Source organism: Rhincodon typus, chromosome 15 (genome assembly GCF_021869965.1).
Source record: "Rhincodon typus isolate 14 chromosome 15, sRhiTyp1.1, whole genome shotgun sequence".
NCBI lineage: Eukaryota > Metazoa > Chordata > Chondrichthyes > Orectolobiformes > Rhincodontidae > Rhincodon > Rhincodon typus.
Window position 1 is genome coordinate 14844555 of NC_063346.1, and position 22252 is coordinate 14866806.

Consider the following 22252-nt stretch of genomic DNA (forward strand, 5'->3'; position numbering starts at 1 on the left):
AGTTAGGAAGGGGATAGGTCAGTCCAGGGAGGACGGACAGGTCAAGGGGGCGGGATGAGGTTGGTCGGTAGGAGATGGAGGTGCGGCTTGAGGTGGGAGGAGGGGATAGGTGGGAGGAAGAACAGGTTAGGGAGGCAGGGACGAGCTGGACTGGTTTTGGGATGCGGTAGGGGGAGGGGAGATTTTGAAACTTGTGAAATCCACATTGATACCATTGGGCTGCAGGGTTCCCAAGCGGAATATGAGTTGCTGTTCCTGCAACCTTCGGGTGGCATCGTTGTGGCACTGCAGGAGGCCCAGGATGGACATGTCGTCTGAGGAATGGGAGGGGGAGTTGAAATGGTTCGCGACTGGGAGGTGCAGTTGTTTATTGCGAACCGAGCGTAGGTGTTCTGCAAAGCGGTCCCCGAGTCTCCGCTTGGTTTCCCCGATGTAGAGGAAGCCACACCGGGTACAGCGGATGCAGTATACCACATTGGCAGATGTGCAGGTGAACATCTGCTTGATGTGGAAAGTCTTCTTGGGGCCTGGGATGGGGGTGAGGGAGGAGGTATGGGGGCAGGTGTAGCACTTCCTGCGGTTGCAGGGAAAAGTGCTGGGTGTGGTGGAGCTGGAGGGGAGTGTGGAGCGGACAAGGGAGTCACGGAGAGAGTTGTCCCTCCGGAAAGCAGATAAAGGTGGGGAGGGAAAGATGTCTTTGGTGGTGGGGTCGGATTGCAGATGGCGGAAGTGTCGGAGGATGATGCGTTGGATCCGGAGGTTGGTGGGGTGGTACGTGAGGACGAGGGGGATTCTTTTTTGGTTTTTATTGCGTGGATGGGGTGTGAGGGATGAGGTGCGGGAGATGTGGGAGGCACGGTTGAGGGCGTTCTCGACCACCGAGGAGGGGAAGTTACGGTCCTTGAAAAACGAGGACAACTGAGATGTACGGGAGTGGAATGACTCATCCTGGGAGCAGATGCGGCGGAGGCGAAGGAATTGGGAATAGGGGATAGCATTTTTGCAGGAAGGTGGGTGGGAGGAGGAGTATTCTAAGTAGCTGTGGGAGTCGGTGGGCTTGAAATGAATATCGGTTTCTAGGTGGTTGCCCAATATGGAGACAGAGAGGTCCAGGAAGGGGAGAGAGGTGTTAGAGATGGTCCAGGTAAACTTAAGGTTGGGGTGGAAGGTGTTAGTGAAGTGTATGAACTGTTCGAGCTCCTCGTGGGAGCACGTATGAACTGTTCGAGCTCCTAAGTTGATTCAGAGAAAGGATATTCTCATGGTCTTTTTTCCTCACTAAAGGATCAGCTTGGTTCATTGACCGCTGCCGAATACGTCAGTAAAAAAACACCCCCCCGTCTGTGGGTATTGTCCAATGAAATTAAACCCTCCTCAACTAGTGGGACATCTCATTAGGAATTCATAAAACACAACGCCTCAAGAGTATTGCGAAAGGGTTCTCATTCCCCGATACTATTACCACCCTGGGACAGGAGGAGGCGTACAGGTCCCGGGAAATTCCCTAATTAAATACATGCCACTTAAGTAAATCCCCCTCTACTCCCACATGTACACAACCATACCATTGTAAAGTACAATGGACGGAAGGTCAAGAAACAATAAAAGCACATTTCGCAAAATGTACTGCTGGAAACTTTGAAAAGCGATCCTCGGACCTCCTAGAAATAGACAGGGATATACACACACTACAATCAGACCCGCCACTGCAGCTTCTTCCAACCCATCTGATTTCTTGTAAAAGGGTTGGACTGGGAGGAAATCCCTCCCGCCTTCCCATCTCATTGGCCCCGCCGTCTGAACTTGGCTAAGATGTTTGGTCGACCGCAGTGTCAATGAGCAGACAGTTGCCAAGCGTCAACCCCACCTTACTGGGAGTGCATAAACGCGCACAGTTCAGCTCCGGACGAGATAACACGGCATTGATTGTCAGACAATTAAAGGAATAGTAACAGGAGACACGAAACCAGAAGAGAAAAGCACTGCAGTTAGGTAATAGACCTCTGTTAATTATACCTGGCACAGAGCTGCTGTGGAATGATGCAAGGGTGAGGAAACATTTTCAACACTACAATGTAAACTTTTTTCACAATTGTTTAAAAAAATATTTTGTTTCTAAGTAACTTGTTTTATGATTTAGGACAAATCAAATTTCTTGGGCACGCTAGTCTGTTACCAGGTAGTTATTCTCTGATGGGTTAAAATGTTGCAATTGCAGGATCGGCATGGTCGATAGAAACAGCACCGGGATGCGCCGTCTCAAACAGTGGCTCATTGATCAGATTGACAGCGATCAGTACCCAGGCTTGGTGTGGGACGATGAGCAGAAAGTCACTTTTCGGATTCCTTGGAAACACGCCGGGAAACAGGACTACAACCAGGAGGTGGACGCTTCGATCTTCAAAGTACGAGGATTCTGGCACAGTTTATGATGCTGCATTTGTTCTTTTTAATGTAGCAGTCCTACTTTGATCGCAATACTTGGCTACAGTTTAGCGAAGGGTGAAGCATACGGTTAGGTTTGGGGACACTTTGGAGGTTTGTAGCAGTGATCCTAAGTTAGTTAGTCAGTCCAATTTCTAAACCATAAAGCTGATATACGCATCTTTATGCAAGCCAATTTGCTTCATTGACTTTGAGGCCGGTCTGTATCAAGGGACTTTTGAGTTCAGTTAAGCTGTTGTCGGATGTTTTTCGAGGAACGAAAGGACAAAACTGTGGGGGAATAATCTGAACTTTTAAAAATGTAAATTATATGTTTTTTTCTGGCAGTTGAGAAAACAAGCCTTTTAACAAATATTACTTGGTGAGGGAGTATCTCTATTAGTAATGAGAACTAACTTATAAGTTGGGTAGAAAATAATGGCAATTTTTGCTTCATTTGCTCTGCCCTGGCCAATATTTTCTTGCTCATTATCTTGCAAAAATATACTGTAGCTTCTGCAGTTGCAGTAAGTTCAGACACTTAGATTCTGCAGTTGCAGTAAGTTTAGACATTTTGCTGTTGCACTGAAAAACAAATTATGGAAAAATGTATAGAGCAAGAAGCTGGATGTAGTATGTATTTAGCACTGAAAGTGAAATCATCTCTGAAAATTTGCATTTAGTTTATAGGGAGGGACTATTTATCCAAGTTGAGAATGCTTCTAATGACAATATTATCATGTCTGAAGAACAGAGCTAGCTTTAGATCCAAAAAAAAACAAAGTACTGCTGGATGCTGGAAATCTGAAACAAAAACATATTACTGGAAATACTCAACAAGACTGGCAGCAGGGAAAGAAGGTAGAGTTAAGGCTTTGGGTCTAGTAATCCTTCTTTAGATCTGAAGACCCTAGCTATACATCCCTTTGTTTGCATCTGGATACAGGACTGTGGAAGGATTCAGAAATTTCGCTCAGTGACAAGAGCAGAAAACTGAACACTTCCAGTTGAACGTTACACATTATTAGGTAGTAGTTAGGACAAAGTATCGGCAGCTGAACAAAGGTCTAAACTGAAGTTCAGTTGCAAATCAACATCCATTGAGGTAGTATATCTAGATCAAGGGCGTTGTAACTCTTTAAGCACCAAGTTTCTAACTAACTAGATTTTATTTTGCTTCTGTTTAATTTTATTTTGAAAAATACTTGACTTGATGCAACTGTCAGGTGGAACTTTTAAAGTTGTAAAATATATATATTTAGAAGCTGAATATAAGAGACTGAGTGCTTTTCTATTGCTTTCATTGGAAAAGAAATAATCAAAATACCTTGAGGGCAGCATGGTGGCTCAGTGGTTGGCACTGCTGGGTCACAGCGCCAGGGACCTTGGTTCAATTCCACCCTCGGGTGACTGTTTGTGTGGAGTTTGCACATTCCCCCTGTGTCTGCGTGGATTTCCTCCCACAGTCCGAAGATGTGCAGTTTAGACGGATTGGTCATGCTAAATTGACCGTAGTGTTCAGGGATTTGTAGATAAGGTGGGTTATAGGGGGATGGGTCTGGGTGGAATGCTCTGAGGGTTGGTGTGGGCTTGTTGGGCCAAAGGGCCTGTTTCCACACTGGAGTGATTCTATAATCTTTTTAAGAATGTAAGTCCAGGATGCAAATTTCCCTTTGCCTTTGTCTGCTTTGTTATTCGGATTATTGTGAAACTGAAGAAGACTTGGACAGAATTGTTGTTTTGATTTTAGAGAACAATAAAAGCAAGAACTTAGGTGATTGTTAGAAAATATCTCCCAAATACAGGTTTGGGTGGGAAGGCATCTTACTATTTTATCACCTGCTTTTTAACACTTGGATTAAAACAGCCAAAACCAAGCTTGTCCTTCAACTGGGGGGCTGAAAAGAATGTTGCAGTTGTATCGGCTGGAGATTAACTATTAGCTTCAGCAAAGGCAGAAATCAGAGATGTGAGAGGTCACCACTTTAATGGCTTCCAGTACAAGAGTAGTTCATAGTGCACCAATTAGTTTATTGAGACTTTCTACTAACTTATGCATGGTTTATATGTTACATGACGTTTATAGGCTTGGGCTATTTTCAAAGGAAAATATAAAGAAGGTGAGAAAGCAGAGCCTGCCACCTGGAAAACAAGACTTCGTTGTGCGCTCAACAAAAGTCCAGATTTTGAAGAAGTGACTGACCGTTCACAGCTTGACATCTCCGAACCATATAAGGTTTATCGAATTGTTCCTGAAGGACAGCAAAAATGTGAGCACAAGTAATTCAGTAGTTTGGGCAGATTATGTACCTTGTGTTCCACCGCCAGATTCACACATGTACTTTTGTCAATTTAGATTCAGTGGTTTCAGTTGTGTTTGTTCTTTTCATGTCTGAAAAGGAAAGATACATTTTGAGGAGCTGCTCCATTTTAAAGTCTTGAGCTTTCCTCGTTTTCTTGGCTGACCTACTAGCTGGCCTCGCATTTCTGACATTTTCTATTTTTCTTTTATCTTTTTCTATTTTCTTAAAGATTTCATTCATAAAGCATTTGTGGTGTGTCTGGGATGTAAAAGGTTGTAGGGAAATCATTCTGTGCAGTATTGTGTGGGGTTTGAGAGAGCTAGAAACATTAGGGCATCACAGTGGCTCAGTGGTTAGTATCGCTGCCTTATAGCACCAGGATCCTGAATTGGATTTCAGCCTCCAGTGCCTGGCTGTGTGGTTTGCACATTTTTTGTGTGGGTTCCTCCCACAGTCACAAAGATGTGCAGGTTAGATAGACTGGCCATGCTAAATTGTCCAGGGATGTGCAGGTTCACAGGGATAGGGTAGGGGTGTGTGTCTGGGTGTGATGCTGTTTGGAAGGTCAATGTACACTTGATGGGCCAAATAGCCTGATTCCACACTGTAGGGATTCTAGAATTAATAGATTTCATCATATGGAATTAAATTAATTACCTCCTTGAATAAGTGATTTTAACTCTATCGTAGAAGTTTGGGAATGACTTGAAAATAATTTGCTTTGGTTTCATATAGGTTTATCACACTTTCATTGTATTCATTATATGGATATTAGCAACATGTGTCAAATTTGTTTTATTGGAAGCACAGCAACAGAGAGAGAATTTTGGTATGAGTGAATTATGCAAACATATGATAGCATATATAGCAAGACATTGCTTGTTGAAATTGTACAGCTTTTAAGGAAATTATAGTAATGACTGCAGGCAGGAGCAGAGTATTGGGTTATCCAACCTCCTCATTTAACTTGATGCCAAGCTGATAAAATGAAGCAGGACGCAATTGCTTTGACATTCGACTGAATCAAAGGAATCAATTAACTTTCAGTTCATAAAGTTCTGTTATTTTGAATAATAAATTGTTAGATTAACCACGTTTGCAGAGCAGTATACACAATTAAAAAAATCTTCAAAAAACGGAATCAAAATAAGATCTGGTTACAAATTTTGTATAGTATTTGTTTGATCCAAGGGGAAGGCAGAGATAATTTGATCTGTTTGGGGAACTTATTGAGCCCCAGCTGATAGCTGAGCCAATTTGCTGAATCAAAAGATCTGCAGTGTTCCAGGGCACTGTTGATGATTGGGCAGCCAGATAATGAATAAAAATAACAAAGAACTGTGGATGCTGGAAATCAGAAACAAAAACCGAAATTGCTGGGAAATCTCCGCAGGTCTGGCAGCATCTGTGGAGAGAAAGCAGAATTGATGTTTCGGGTCCAATGACCCTTCTTCAGAACTGATTGTAGCTAGGAAAGGTTGGTATATATGTTAAAGATGGAGTCAGAAGAGCGGGTAGGAGTAAGCGATAGATGGAGATGGAGCCCTGTGAGAGAGAAAAACGGTGGGCGGACAGGGGAGTGGGTAAAGGTCGTCCTGGGTGAATGAATATGCTAATAGAGACAATTAATGGCCGACAGTGGATTGTTTCTGCTAGCAGCCCATGTGTTGACAAGGCCTGGTGTATGTGGATTGAGGTAAGGACATGGAAGAAGGTGCTGAAGCCCTAAAATTGTTGAACTTGATATTGAGTCCAGAAGGCTGCAGAGTACCCAAGGGTACTGTTGTCTCCTCTACAATGGGGAGAAGAATCACAGACTGGGCAGACTGTCTGAAAAAAATGCCCTATAGCTTCTGGTTGCTTGCCAATTCAACACACCGCCATGTTTCCTGGCCAGCATCTCTGTCTCGGGCCTGCTGCGGTATTCCAGCGAAGCTCAGTGCAAGCTGAAAGGACAGCACCTCATTTTCTGCTTGGGGACCGTACAGCCTTTCAGACTCAATATTGAGTTCAACAATTTTAGGGCCTCAACACCTTCTCCCATGTCCTCACCCCAACCCCCACACACCAGGCCTTGTGATCACATGGGCTGCTATCACAAACAACCCATTGTCAGCCACTAATGGTCCCCATTAGCAGCTATTCATTCTCCCAAACTGACCTTTACCCATTCCTATGTCTGCCCAACTGTTTTTCTTTCGCGGGGCTGCATCTCCACCTATCATTTACTCAACCCCCGACCCCATCTTTAGCATAAATAACCATCTTTTCCCAGCTACAGTCAGTTCTGAAGATGGGTCACTGGACCCGAAATGTTAACTCTGCTTTCTCCCCACAGATATTGCCAGACCTGCTGAGCTTTCCCAGCAATTTCTTGCAGCTAATGATGAACCCTGGAAGATAGTGAAGGTTTTTTTGAGGCTGGGATTCATTAGCAAGTGAAATGTAGCTTGTAATCACAAAAGGGCAGATGTGTGGGAAAGAGATGATTTTCTCATTAATCAGGCCATGTAAGTGTACCCTGGATAGTAAATATAGAAACATTTCTTTAAACAAGTCCTTTCTGGGACTAGTACTGAGACTATCACTTTCACAAATTACTTCCATTGATTAACATATCCCAGAACAGTGACTGAATACTGTGTTTTGTTCATTGAACTGACTGAATGGATTTTAAACCTTCTAAAACAGGTAAATTTGGCAATCATTCCAATGAACAAGGTGACGTCACTGATATGGATTGCAGCCCACCTGGATCCGATGAGCTTATAAAGGACGTAAGTGACTGCATCCTTTTACCCCTTTCTTACGATTTAAGGCCTCAGTCAGATTGAAAAGCACTTGATTAAATGATTAAAGTTAGTTGATTTCATGGCTGTGGGTCCAAATAAGTTTGTAATCCAAACATATGTGTAAAGTGAACAGTTCAGTACCTCCTTTTGTTTGAAATTTCTGTGCATTAAGAAGGAATTTAGATTTAAGTGTAGCCTTATTATGACAGATGATATTCTAAACCCTCTTCATTCCCCAATGAGCGACTTTTCAAGTGACAGTCACAATTACTGTATGGCTATACTTAACAATCAGTTTGTATGTGATAAAGTTCACACAAGTAGTCAATGATATATATGATGACTTAGCCCTGATCATATTAGTATTAACTGTGAAAGAATGTTAGCAACACATTGGGAGACCTCATTGTTCTTGAAAGGTACTTACCTGATGATATGATGGTTTTACATTGTAATTGAAGGTTGGCTAGTTTCTCAAGTCATACAGAAGTACTGAAGTATCTTCTAGCATAAAGTAAATGTTGAAAGTGAAAGACAACAATGGTCTCACTTATTTCAGGCTTCATAGTTTTATGGTCACGGACTTTATTTCCCAGTTTTCTGTCCTCATTCTTTGAAGACATGAACTTTGCTAAGGCGTGATTGGCCTAAACAAATTTGTAGTCCAGGAGTCCATTTTCAAGTAGAAATCTATTTAATGATCGTGGGGTAGCATCATAGCTCAAGCTGATCAGTCCCTACTCTGATGACATTCCACTAAAAGTCACAGGATCAGGAATGCTGGTTCATATTTTCTTTTCCTTTTCCGCTTATGGCACCCTGACTGAGAACCCAGCTGAGAACAGCTAATGTGATATAAATTTAGAATCCTAGCTAGTCTATTCTCACTTTTGTGGCCTTGTTGTAATGAAACAATCAGCCATGAAATAATGAGGAAACCTCTGCCATGACTTTTATATAACCAATAGAATGAACTACAAATGAAATTATTATTGTTCTGCATCATTATGCAGAGCAGTGCAAATTTGCATTAGGAGTAATTAATATTTGACAGAGCCTTATAGTGAATCCAAGTTAATAGTATGTTAATTACATTGTTAAAATACAGAGGTAAAAGGCATTGTTTAATTAATTATTTAGAGGGATTACCTTGGTGACCTTGGAGAGGGAGCAAATGGCGCCCACTGGTATGTTGTAGGTTTCTGTGACCAGTGGGTGCCGCAGGAGCTGGAATACATAATCCATTTCCATGACCATATTTAAGTTTAAAGTTTGTAAATTTCATTTTGGGTTTACTTTCATTACATTGTTCCTTGTAAAAGGGCTGTCAACTGTTTCTTTAATTTCATTTTGTTTAATTTGTCTCACCAAAACACTATAATGAATGACTGTTGGGACACTGTAGCTGGGAAGCAAACTTATGCAAAGCTGTAACCTATTTTCAGTGAAAATGTTACTGTTTAATTTCATACTTCACCATCTGGGATTGGGATTGATGTAACGACCTAGATTATTCAAAGAGCACTTCTGCCAGTGCCTGTTGCTTGACTTCCGACTTCTTCCCAACATTCATTGTAGCAGTTCATTTGAGTGGCACTATTTCTGTGAAAAAGCATGTGGAAACTTGCTTGCGGAAGGACAATAGTCTGACAATATTAAAGAATGACTTGAGAGAAAGGTTTGTCAGAACTATTTTAATGGACATGAAGCCCCCCTCTCTAAAATAGTTGTTACCACTGCTGCCATGTCCTGTTTCTGTCCTCAGCTAACCCGAGAAAGGGTTAAACAATTTTAGTTTAATTTTTTTTAAACTAGTGTCATTTTTGATTTGTTTCAATTAAGTAAAAAGATAAAACTATCTTCTTGTACCAGCAATTATATACCAGGGGTGGCATGACGGTTCAGTGGTTAGCACTGCTGCCTTACAGCCCCAGGGACCCAGGTTTGATTCCACCAATGGGCGACTGTCCGTGTCTGCAGATGTTTCCTCTGGGTGCTCCAGTTTCCTTCCATAGTCCAAAGAAGTGTGGGTTAGGTGGATTGGCTACAGTAAATTGCCCATATTGTGCAACCTGGGTGGGTTAGCCATGGGAAATGCAGGGGTGGGGGAGGTCCGTTTGGATGGGATGCTCTTTGGAGGGTCAGTGTGGACTTGAAGGGCTGAATGGCCTGCTCCCACCCTGCAGGGATTCTATCTTGTGAATTTTGGTTCTTTTAATCTTCCTTTTTCTTATGCTCCTAAATATGCTAATGTGTAGATGGGATTGAAGCCAGATGACAGGCAGGGAGAACAGAAATGAATAGATAAGAGTGCTGACAGGCTGGCCAATTATTTTTATGATAACAGTGCATACATTTCCTTTCTCTTGTTGGTGCTATGGCATTTAAGTATAATGGAGAGAATCTCCAAACAAACTGCTTTTTGCCACGGAGCACTGAAAAGTTTTCAGCCTCAGCGAGTGTCAAGGTTAGTGTCCTTGTGTTGTGGTTAACTTGACCTCTCTGGTTTTTTGCTTACACTTCCAGTTTTTGATTGTCAAGCTCGTTTGAGCAGGGTTGTACACTGGTGTGGAGTCTCAATTTTAGAAGTCTTAAATTGCAAGCATTTCAATAATTATTACTCGAAGTGCACACCATAGTATAAATGGATGTGGTATCAAGCTCAGATTATTTGGGAGCAGTGCAAGTGCAGTGTTTTAAAATTAGACTTGTTCATTGTCAATTTTACACTGATTATAACATGCAATGTTATGGAAGCAGTTTTGCAGGGAATGTTGCATTAGAAGCCTGGACTTATATCAGTTTGGTTTTGACTGTAGTACAGCAAACTTTGTTTTAACCAGCACATTATCAACTAGCATTCTTTGTTAACAGGCAAAAATGATATACCTCGATCTACCATGATGTTCGAGTGTTTATGCTGTAAATAAATTATAACAGTATTGTGCATACCCCCTGCATTATGTTTCTACTGCTTACTGTGTGTATTTACATTGGTTTTAGGACGAGTGTTGACGTTGCACAAATTTTTTTTTTGTTGATATAGAACTTTTGAGAAATGTCAATGTCTTGAAGCTTTGCTTGGTCAGGGTTTTCTATGGTTACATGTACCTCTTGATTATCTGGAATATTTGATCATTCCTGGTCCCATAGGTGCTGGTTAATAAAACCTTTGCTGTACCTAGCCATGCATTTCAAGGGTTTCAGGCCCATGTCCAGGATCGAAGTGTATAAGACACATAGAGAGTATACCATTGTTAGAATTGTTTCCCATTTAATATGATGTTAAAGCGAGGTGTTGTCCAGATGTTGAGGTAGACAGTAAAGATTTGTGGTGATAATTTAAGAAGAGCATGCAATTCTTCCTGGGCAATTGTCTGGTTCCCGTGTAAATATGGGTTTCCACTGGGTGCTCCAGTTTCCTCCCACAGTCTAAAGAGGTGCAAGTTAGGTACATTGGCCACGCTAAATTGCCCATATTGTTCGGGGATGTGTAGGTTAGGTGAGTTAGTCATGGGAAATGTAGGGAAAGAGTAGGGGGGTGAGTCTGGGTGGGATGCTGTTTGGAGGGTTGGTGTGAACGTGTTGGGCCTGTTTTCACACTGTGTGGATTCTGTTCTATCCTGGAGTAGTTTGTTTGATATTTGTCACATTTTTCGTTCATTCATTGCATATGGGTGTCTCTGCCATGGCTAGCACTTGTTGCTGATCCCTAATTGTCCTTCAGACTCATGTGATGAGGCACTGCTGTAGTCCATGTTGTGTATAGCCAATTACAGTACGGTTAGGAAAATAATTCCAGGATTTTAATCCAGTGACCATGAAGAAAAGGCAGTTTATTTGAAATTCTGGATGGTGTGTTGCTTGGAAGGGGTCTCGCAAATTGTGGAATTTCCATGCATCCACTCCCCTCGTCTGTTTAAGTGACATTGGCCACTTGTTTCAAAGGAGCTATGGAAGGAGCCTTGGCGAGTTGCTGTGGTGCACACTACGGCCACTGTACAGTGGTGAAGTGAATGAATATTTGTTTAGATTTGTGGAAGCTGATTGAATGGGTTGCTTTATCCTGGATGTTGTTGAACCTTTGTTGTATTATGGGAACCATCTTCATTCAGTCAAGTGGAGAGTACGCCATTGCATTCCTGACTTGTGCTTTTGTTGCTGGTGGACAGGCTTTGGTGAGTTAGGAAGTGAATTGCTCACTTCTGGCCTGCTCTTGTAGCCATAATATTTACATGACTTGTCCAGTTTTAGCTTTTAGTCAGTGGTAAGTGCATAATGTTGATTGTCTGCACAGGAGAAGTAGAGGTGGCAATGCCATTGAATGTCAAGGGAATAGATTCTTTCTCTTTGAATGGTCACTACTTGCTGCTTGCATGGTGTGGATGTCACCTGCTAGTTATCATTCTGAGACTGAAAATTGTCCAATCTTGCTGTATATGAACACGCCTTCTTCAGTATTTGAGGAGTTATGAATATTACTCAATACTGTGCAATCATCACTGAACATTCACAATTCTGACTTAATGGTGGAGGGAATGTCATTAAAGTAGTTAAAGATGTTGGGCTAGCTGGTCAGGATACTATTCTGAGGACCTCCCACCGTGATATACTGGGGCTGAGATGATTGGCCTCCCCAAGGTCAACAGTCTTCCACCGTTCTAGGTAAGAATCTAACCAGTGGAGAGATTTCCTCTTGATTTCCATTGACTTCAATTTAGCACAGGCTTTTAGATGCCATATTTCATCAAATGCTGCCTTGATTTCGAGAGCAGTGGTTCTCACTTCATTCCCCTGCTGGTATTCAGCTGTTTCTGTACATGTTTGGACTAGGCAGTGATGAAGTCCAGGAAGTGAGCTGATGAGTGATGAATGAATGATTTTATTGTCACATATATTTTACAGTAAGTTTACAACAAAATACAGCAATTTGTTGCCACGATTCAGTGCCATTTTGAATAATTTTATGAATAAAGAAAAGAAACAAAAAAGAAAGATATACCTTAAAGAGAGTCCATCAGTCCAGAGCAACCTGTGTAAGTGCCACTTGATAGCATTGTGGTGACACATTCCATCACTTTGCTGATAGACAAACTTCTGAAGTACAACTTTGTAAAAGCTAGTCATTGCTTTTCCTTTTCCCAACTTAATTTCCCATTGCATGACACATGGAGTTTAATGACTTGAAAAGGGACATTACAGGATATGATGCATTGATTGGATTCTGATAGAGCAGCCAAATCTCCATTCAGGGGAAGCAGGATTGAAGGAAGGGGATAAGTAGACAAAATGTGTGAATGTATTATTTCAAACTTTCCCTTAAGTCATTGAATTCATACTATTTATTGCTAAACAGCAGGAGCTGACATCAATTTGGGAATAAGATGTATAATTGCAGGATAAAGCAGACTATTGTCTGTATAGAGTGATAAACTAGTAACCTATGAAAAATGTTGGTGAGATAATTATGTGTTTTTTGAAATACATTTTGCAGGTTATTGTGGATTATAATGGCATAATAAAGAGAAGTCATTCTCCACCACAGGAGGATTGTACAAGTCAACCACAGCAAGATTGGTGGGGACGACAAACCATTGAAGGTAAAACAAGCCAAGTCTTCCCTTTTTGCTAGCTAGCTGTAATCTGATTTATATATTTTTCTGTTTGCTTAGTCTTTCGGAAAGTTTTATCACAGGTTATGACCCATTAGGAGAATTCTGAAAGATCAGGAAGTGGAATAGAATCTCTGTTCGAGGAAATATTGTCAGCTGGAAGAACAAGAATTCGTAAACTTTGAGCAGTTGCTATTAAAGCACGGGAAATTTATGAAAAAATACTCCGCTATGAACAGTTAAATCGAAATTGTGAAGATTGCCCATGGAGCTTCCTCTACTCTCCTTGCATGATGTGAAGCCTGTGATGGAAATTTCTTAAAAATACCTGAACAAAGCTTGCACTCAACCATCTACTCATGAGTAAACAATCCATCAGATTCTAGATAAATACAGGAGACTGAGAGCTGAGATCCCTTCATGCAGGGAGGAGGCCAGAAGTGCAGGAGCAATATTAAGAGCAGGGGGAACTTAGGAAGCAATGGTTATGAAATGTAAAATTTATGGTATCGCAATCTAAGAACGTAGGTTATGCGCTAACACTTCGTATGTTTGACTAAACTACCTTTCCCTGCTGTTTAAGAGGAAAAATTTGAGCAAGTTAAAACCTGCATAAAAACAGTGCAGAGGAGTTTCAGATCCACCATCAAGTACACAACCTTCTCAAGGGTAATCAGGGGTGATATAAATGCTATCCTTGTCAGCCAGGCCTATATTCCATGAATGAATCAATAAGCAAAATTAGTCTGAATAGCCTTCCTCACCTATAAATGGCACACAAATAATTGACACTGCAGTATCATTCCATTCTTGTCTTTTCAATACAATCTACAAGGACTTGTAGGCTATTCAGACTAATTTTGCTTTCATTTAGAAAGAATCCATCACAGCAGTCAACCATTCATTAAGATTGCAAGTTTGTAATTGTAGTGGTTATATATTTAATTCTCCCTGAGATAGATCTTGATTTAGTGAATCATGTAAATGGCTGATAGTGAGTCAACAACTCATATTACATCTATCCTGATATTCATTCCCAATAGATGCTGAGCAAAACAGAAAATGACCTTCCAACATGTCATTGCCCCTTTGCGTGGCTACAGGAAGTCAAAATATACCTCACTCTTGTTTCTCTTAGCTTTGTTGTGTTTCTCATTATAATGGAGGTCGTGTGATTCAATCTTTTATTTTTCTCTGTCACAGATTCTTCAGTGCTGTATTATGCCAATAACTTTGGACCTCTGCAACCCAATTCAGGTATTAAAATCATTGCTGGTCATTGTTGCTCTTTGAAGTTCATATCTGATGCAGACTTCCTGTACGTGTGTTGAAATATGGGGGAATTGGACTTGCACAGGAGCAGAATTAGAAAAATTCACCAATATTCTCAATGATCATCACTGTTCCATTTAACCTTAAAGCCACTGCACACGAGGAAGCATTGATTTCCTAGACATCATAGTGTTTAAATTGGTACGAGACAAGAGATATAAGTTAACACCAAATGGATTTTTAAATGTATGCCTGACAAATCTAAACACTGAAAGCATCATCTAAACACACTTTCCATGAACTGCTGAGATGTCTGCTGAACTATTGCATGTTTGTCTCCAAGACAGCCACTGCATCTCAATTAATTCACATAATCTGAGGTCCTTCGAGATGGGATTCACATAATGTAAAATAGTCTAAGAATAAGGGTTAAACCATTCAGGATTGAGATGAGGAAGTTTTTTTTCACTCAGACAGTTGTGAACCTGTGGAATTCTCTCCCACAAGAAGCTGTTGGGGCGAGTTTATTAGATATATTCAGGAGGGAGCTGGACGTGGCCCGTGCGGCCAAAGGGATATGGAGAGAAACGGGAATAGGATACTGGGATTGCACGATCAGCCATGATCTTATTGAATGGTGGTGCAGGCTCAAAAGGCCGAATGGCCTACTCCTGCACCTATTTTCTATGTTTGTGAAATAAAACTGTTCATTATTATATTATCTGATTGACACAGAGTTAATTGCGATAGCAATCACTTTAGTTTCTCCCCATAAAATAGTTCCCAAGTTCCAGCAATCTTAAGCTAGATACTTTACATTCATTTGCAAGGAATAACACTGTTCTCCTGGTTACAAGTTAGCTGAGTATTCCTTTGTTGGTATGTTTAAAACTCCTGTGTCCCATCGTAGACCCTCACTCCACTTTAGAGCCCTTGTTGCTGCCCTTTACAGCTTCTCTTCCTCCTCACCCACACTGCGCTCCCTTAATTTGGATGGAAACTGCACAAGTGTGCCTCCTGCCTTGCCTTAGTAACTTGACCCCCACCATGAGGTGCTGACTGGGGTGATCCACAGCTGCAATAAAATCAAGTCAAAGTGAAGCCAACATATACTAGATTGACCACATAGTATTAAATGTGGGCGTGAGATTGAGTGTTGAAGAGTTCTATACAAACACAGTTACAACAGAGAGATATACGTCCAGAGCTGTGAAAGCTGCTATAAACCACTAAAAGACATGACAAAGGAACAATGAAGCAAAGCACAGCTGAAACACCACCTAAAGCATGATAGCTACAACTGTTTCTCTCCCAGTGCAAGTCTGTACGAAATGTGACATGAAGCAGAACTGGCAGTTTTCTCACTTGGAATAGAAAGATTACAAAAGTGCAACGGATTCACTTAATGAGCCAGAACAGCCAAGAGTAACTATATTTTTGTCACAGTTTGTGCGAGACTATTTCAAAGTGTTCACCCTTAAATGTCTCTGACGAACAGAAAAAAAGACAGTAGAAATTTTGAAAGCTGAGAAAGCACACTTTTTGTACCTTGAATGAACGGTATGTGTTCAATATTAGGGCCCAAAGTGAAAAAGATTCCATTGATCAGCACAGCTTACAGAATTTGTGAAATTATCTAATTAAAGACAGGATTGTATTAGACATCAGTGGACCTACAGTGAGAGCATGCCTGAAGGAGGTAGAACTTGCTGTGCAGAAAGTGATGGACATGTGCAGCAGCATTGAGATTATAAGTCAGCAACTAGAACATTTTGATGGCAGAAAAGACTCGGCCTTGCTTTATACTGATAGAACGTCCAGGCCACAGAATAGAATAATCACAGATAATAGTATAGGATATAGATAGCATGGAAAACATCAGACGAAGGAAAAGAAAGCATGTCCAGCATTGAGAAAACCATATTCTCACTGCAAGAAGCTGAATTGTTTTACAAACAAGTGTATGGCTTGAAGCAATTGCAATGAGTAAGTGCAGATGGCCACGAGAGAGATATCAGCTAAAGACGCTGATGAACCATGCTGAACCATACAACAAGCTGGAATAGTTAGGTCACCAGGTTTAACGTGGTTTCTGACTGTTGGAATGATGACTGCAGAAGGAGAACATCAGGTTAAATTAAAGTATCAGATACACACTGGTGCATCACAGTCTTTCACAGACCTTAATGAAGTGGAGATCCAAAAATTAAGCAGTTAAAAATAAGATAGAGGCTATATGATGGTACCATACTTGTGCTGAGAGGATAGATCACTCTGTGAGCCCATTGCACCTACATGAAGGAGAATTGGAATTCCAGATCATAGAAGCAAAGCAAAGAAAAAGCACTCCGACCAGAGCAAGTCTAAAGTTTGGACTAGTAACCCTCAACCTGCCAAAAGAGATTTACAACAACTTGGAATACATTAAAGCACTGAATGTGGAACTGATTCTAGAGGAGTATAACAATATGTTTACAATATGCCTTCTGAGAGAAAACCATGTCAAAGTAGATGAGAATGCAAGAGCAGTTCAGCATCAGATGAGGAAAACTCAAGCTATTTTTATGGCCAGCCCGAAAGACGAGATAGAAGACCTGGAAAAGAAGGGAATAATCAAGAAAGTAACAATTCCTACATAATGGAGGTAGTGAAAAAGTTGACTATTCATTGACCTTGAAGATCTAATTAAAGTTCTGAAGAGATCGCACTACACCATGCCAATTATTGAATGAATTTTGCCAAAACTTGCAAAGACAAAATTCTTCGCTTCCTTACATGGCAAAGGTGGTCCCTGGCAAGTGAAGCGGCATGAAAGCAGCAGCTCTCTACCAAGATTCTAAATGCTGTTCAGGAGATACAGATGGCTGCATAAAGCATACGGCATTTCCATAGCTCCAGAGGAAAAGTATCAAGACATACAACATGAGACAGTTAATTATCTTACTGGAGTGCATGTTATGGTGGATAATTGGCTAGTTTATTGCTGTAGAAACTCAATAGAAGAAGCCATGGGTGACCACGATCAAATTCCCGTGTGACTGCTGGAATGAGCCCTCACAATGAACTTGAAGCTGAAGAAGAAAAATTGCAATTAAATTGTCTAAAATCAAGTGCATTGATTATGTACATCAGCAAAAGGTCTTTGCCCAGATCCAGAACTGGTGACAGCTGTAGCAGTGATGTGGTGACCAACAAATGTAAAAGCAGTGCAATGATTTGTTGGGTGTGGCAAATATTTAGCAAGGTTCTTGCCCCATTTGTCATCTGAATGGGAACCATTGCACCAGCTGGCTTCCAGTTTGTGCAGTGGTATTAGGCACAGAATAAGAAGCAAGTTCACTTATATCGAGCAACTAATTTGGCAAGGCCGCTACCGAAATACTGTAATGTAAATGATGAAGTCACTGTGCAGGTAGAACTTGGAACAACCCTAATGTAGCAAGGACAACCATTGAATTTGCATCCAGGGCTTTACTACAAATGGAACTTTGTTTTGCTTTGATTGAGAAAGAGTGCCTGGCCACTGTTTGCTGGTGAACATTTTCACCAATGCTTTCTTTGAAGACAAAAAGTGACAGTCGAGCCCGAACACAAGCCACTTCAAAATATTTTCCTCAAGTCACCACTATCTGCTCCAAAGTGTTTGGAAAGTATGTTCTTTGGGTTGCAAAGATATCATCTGAATGAGAGGCACAAGCAAGGGAAGCAGATGGACATCGCTGACAGGATGTTGAGAGCATGAAGGAAATAGAGGATGCTGCGACAGAGTGTGAAACCTTCCAGATCCAACAAGAAGCAACAGCTTCGCCTGCTCTGGAAATGATCGACCCCTTAGAGACATTAAGCTCAAAAGTCAAGGGCCTTGTTCAAATCAAGTGAACTACCAAACAAGATGCAACACTCCAAGGATTTCAAGAAGTGGTGATAGAAGGATGACCCAAAAGCATCAAAGACAGTCTTATAGTCATAAGCATATTGGGCAGATGGGTGTGAAATGACATGACAAGGTGGCATATTGGATAAAGAATACAGAGTCTTTATCCCTAAGAAGTTGGGAGGAAAGATGCTAAAGCACATCCATACACTAAGGAATTGAGTCAAGTCTGAGAAGGACAAGAGATATGCTCTACTGGCCTGATCTGAACAGTGAAATCAAGGACTGGGTCTGCTAATGCAGTTGTTGTAATCAGATTTTTTATCTCAAAAATATACTTTCTTCATAAAAATATCTTTATATACATACATAGTCACTGAAGCAGTTTGGTTCCGTACTGTAGCATATGAAGCAATAAACAAACATTGGAATTTGACTCTGCCCAACAAACAAACCAAAGGCATTTCTTACTCTTGCAAGATTCTATCTACATATACTTGAGTCCCAAGCTGAACATGCTAGAGAGTTACTGATAATACATAACACCTCACAGGGTCCATGGACGAAGCTGGGAGTAGATCACCTTTTTTCTCATAAAAACTGATTATCATCTCACTGTAATCTATTTCTGACCACTGAGGGGTGAACCAGATGACCTTAGCGACTACTGATGAAATTGAAAGCATATATTATGACATTCTGAACATCGTGATGAGTGACTATGGCCCTCCGATCACAAGTGGAGAATTCAGTTGCTTAATAAAGCATTGTGAAATTCAACACCACACTCAACTCTACACCCATCCCCAGGCAAATGAGAAGATTGAGGCGGCAGTGAAAATTGCCAAAAGGAATTGTAAAGAAATTGAGGAAATCAAGCACAGAGGTATACAAAGCAATCATTGAGTGGAGAAACATACTTACTGAAGGCACAGGCAATAGCCCTGTACAAAAGTTAATGAGATAACACACCCAGATTACTCTTCCAATCGTAAAAAGCTAGTGAAGCCAGAAATAGTAACAGGCTTAAGTGATGGAATTGAGGTGAAAGAGCATCAAGTTAAATTTCATTTTGAAAAGACTGCAAAACAATTGCTAGATTTCAGCATTGGATAGGCAGTCTTAGTAAAAACCTCAACGCACTCTACAAGAGTCAGCTCACTTGACAGTTTGGGACCTGCTTGGAGAAGTTGTCACCTTGATTGCGCACAGTGGTAATGAACAACCTGATACACGGTCACAATTGCAGGCACTCAAGCACGGCTTGAGAAGCTGATCCACAACTGCAATTAGGAAGGCGTAAACTCAAAATCTGTGTAGACCACGGTTCAACCATCAGTCAACAAAGTCCAAAGCACCTCAACGATGGAAATGAAGCAACAACTATAGATACTGCAGTGACAATAAATGATACAGGACTGACACTCCCTGAGGAAGGAACATTGCCCAGTTGAATAGTCTATGACAACACACATGCATACCATTAAAAGAATAGCATGATTTAAAGATTCCTAGCCTGGTAACCTCACACCCCAGACCCCCGCCTCACCATACTTCCTTCTTGCCATCCCCCACATCCACCCCGTGATCTTGCAGAGTCATTTTCTGCCCCTCTTACTCCCCTGTAACTCCGGACCTTGAAGCCTCTATTTCCGTGGCAGGCTTGCTGCTTCACCTTCTTACCGCTGCCTGTAGTAAGCTTAACAGTAGCAAATGTAAGAGAGAACCAGCCTGTTATTAGAGGAGCCAGATTTTGACAGTTCTTCTTGGGGGGAAAGTGAAGGATGACTTTTCTCTGGTTATGTTTTGGTTGAATTTCCCCAGGCGTTTCAGTGCACTTGAGGCACTCACTGTCCCCATGCACTTTGACTGTTGCTGACAGATACAGATTATTGCTGTACAATTATGAAACAGGGGGTCTGTCATTTCTCCTTTGTTGGCCTCTGAACTTGAGGTATTTTGAATCTTGAAAATGTTGTGTTTTATCTAGGGTTTTGCCAGATGATAGTCACCTTTTACTATGGAGGAATTCCAATGTCCCGGGTTCCCATTCGGCGATCCGATGGTTGTCGCATCACTGTCCGTCATGCTCCAACCAGCAATGAGACCATATTTGGGCCAGAAGGCATGGAACAGGTTCTGTTCCCACCCACAAGCAAGATCATGAACCACCGGCAGCAGCAAGTCACAAATAAACTCTTGACTCACCTTGAGCGTGGGGTGCTGCTGCTTAGCAACAACGAGGGCATCTATATCAAAAGGCTCTGCCAGGGCAGGGTTTTCTGGAGTGGCCCCTGTGCGCCTTTCACTGACCGGCCAAACAAGCTGGAGAGAGATGCGATAGTGAAGCTTTTTGACACAAAACAGTTTTTGCATGGTTTGTATTATATCTTTCTTTGTAACCATGGACTGTTGCATTTAGGTAGCACTGTCTAACGTAGAAGAATATTTAATGGTGCTTAATGAGCATTATGAAGTATTATTTAATGCCATACCCCTTAGGATTTCAGGACACGTGCCCATATGCTTGGTCAAAGAGGCAGGTTTTAACTGGTGCCTTAAGATGTTAGAACAGTGAACATGTTTGAGAAGGAAATTCTGGAGCTTAGGCTGAAGTAAAATTAGATTTTAGTGCAAGAGGTGCCAGAACAGGAGGGATGCAGGGGTCTCAGTGTTATGAGAGGGAGGAGATTAAAGAGATTGGGAAAGGTGAGACTATCAAAACAACTTGAGAATGAAGATTACATAATCAAGGCTTGCTGGACTGGGAGCCTATGTCAATCAGGAAGCACAGGACAGATAAATAGAATTTTATCTTTGGGAACTGGTTATTTGAGAGATAGATATTACTGAGGTTGACTACTGTTATTGGCATAGAAATTAATATTTCACAGTACATCTTCCAGATTAGATTGTCTTTTAGCACGGAAAATTGGGTGTGAACTGTTGTAATTTATCTTAGCCTTTCTACTGGGGGTACTGATATTAGAACGTTATACCATAGGTGCTTTGACCAAATGCCATTCTTCATCAGTGTGCCTAGAGAGAAAGCATCGGTGAGCTATTTGACTGTAGATGCTATCGCAGTTAGATCGGATCATGTTCTGAGGGAGCATTCACACAAAACTTTTTTCAGCGCAATGCAAGATATGATCAAGATGTGATAGAAATTTTGATTATCCAGATTTGTACATCACATTGTATGATATTCCTAGGTACATTGTTTCTCACATGGAGTAACCTGTTTTAAAGGGCTTGGCTCACATTACAAAGCTCACAACACTATTGTATGATCCAATGGTGTCTTTGTGAATTTCAAGATTGCAGTGTAAATATTCCTTAGTGTTTAAGTGAGATATAAACATATATCAAAACTAATGCTTCTGACAAATTGTTTAACACCTATGTCAGAATATCAGTGGAATTTAGGTACGGGTATGCTACCAGTACACGATGTGTTAACTCCAATGATATTTCACTTAGCTTTCAATTAATGAGGGAAGTATTATCCATTTGCGAGTTAATGAGTCTAAGTGATGTACTGAAGGTGTGACAATGTTATTATCATTGCGAAATGGACTGTTTGCCACATTTGTGCTCTATACCAGTTATGTTACATTATATTGATCCCAAATCATTGGTGAAGTATGAAACAAGACAGTAATACTTCTCTTGATAATAATCACTAAATGCAGCACAACATTTGTGTGTTTCCTATGAATGAACCCAGTGTCCCCCAATCTCACTTTGTATATGCTCTTGGTGCTTAATACCCTTCCTTGTGTATCTTAACAATATAATTAACATACTATTGAAATAGTCCACTCTTAAAATTAACATCAGTAAGAGATCTTTAGCTGATCGGAGCTGTCATTCCTGCAGTAGTGTTTCTGGTTAGGGGTTGGTGCACTAGGGTGGGGTATTGAAACTATTTAATAATGAAACCAAATGGTCTGGGATTTGGGTTGTAATATT

At 41.1% G+C, this 22252-nt stretch overlaps 1 protein-coding gene across 4 annotated transcripts in view; it reads left to right on the forward strand.

Moving 5' to 3' along the window:
* Positions 1-1854: 1854 nt before the first annotated feature.
* The window catches only part of irf8 (interferon regulatory factor 8), a 28446-nt gene continuing 8048 nt past the window's right edge, over positions 1855-22252 (forward strand). Inside the window, exons 1-7 of one of the 4 annotated variants that reach the window (XM_048605733.1) lie at positions 1855-2075; positions 2219-2405; positions 4511-4694; positions 7419-7504; positions 13014-13119; positions 14335-14388; positions 20268-20654. In XM_048605733.1, coding sequence (XP_048461690.1) covers positions 2074-2075; positions 2219-2405; positions 4511-4694; positions 7419-7504; positions 13014-13119; positions 14335-14388; positions 20268-20654 — 1006 coding nt within the window. In that variant the 5' untranslated portion in view covers positions 1855-2073. The remainder of the gene's footprint in view (positions 2076-2218; positions 2406-4510; positions 4695-7418; positions 7505-13013; positions 13120-14334; positions 14389-20267; positions 20655-22252) is intronic. The other 3 variants (XM_020520283.2, XM_048605734.1, XM_048605735.1) reach the window with 3 other exon arrangements.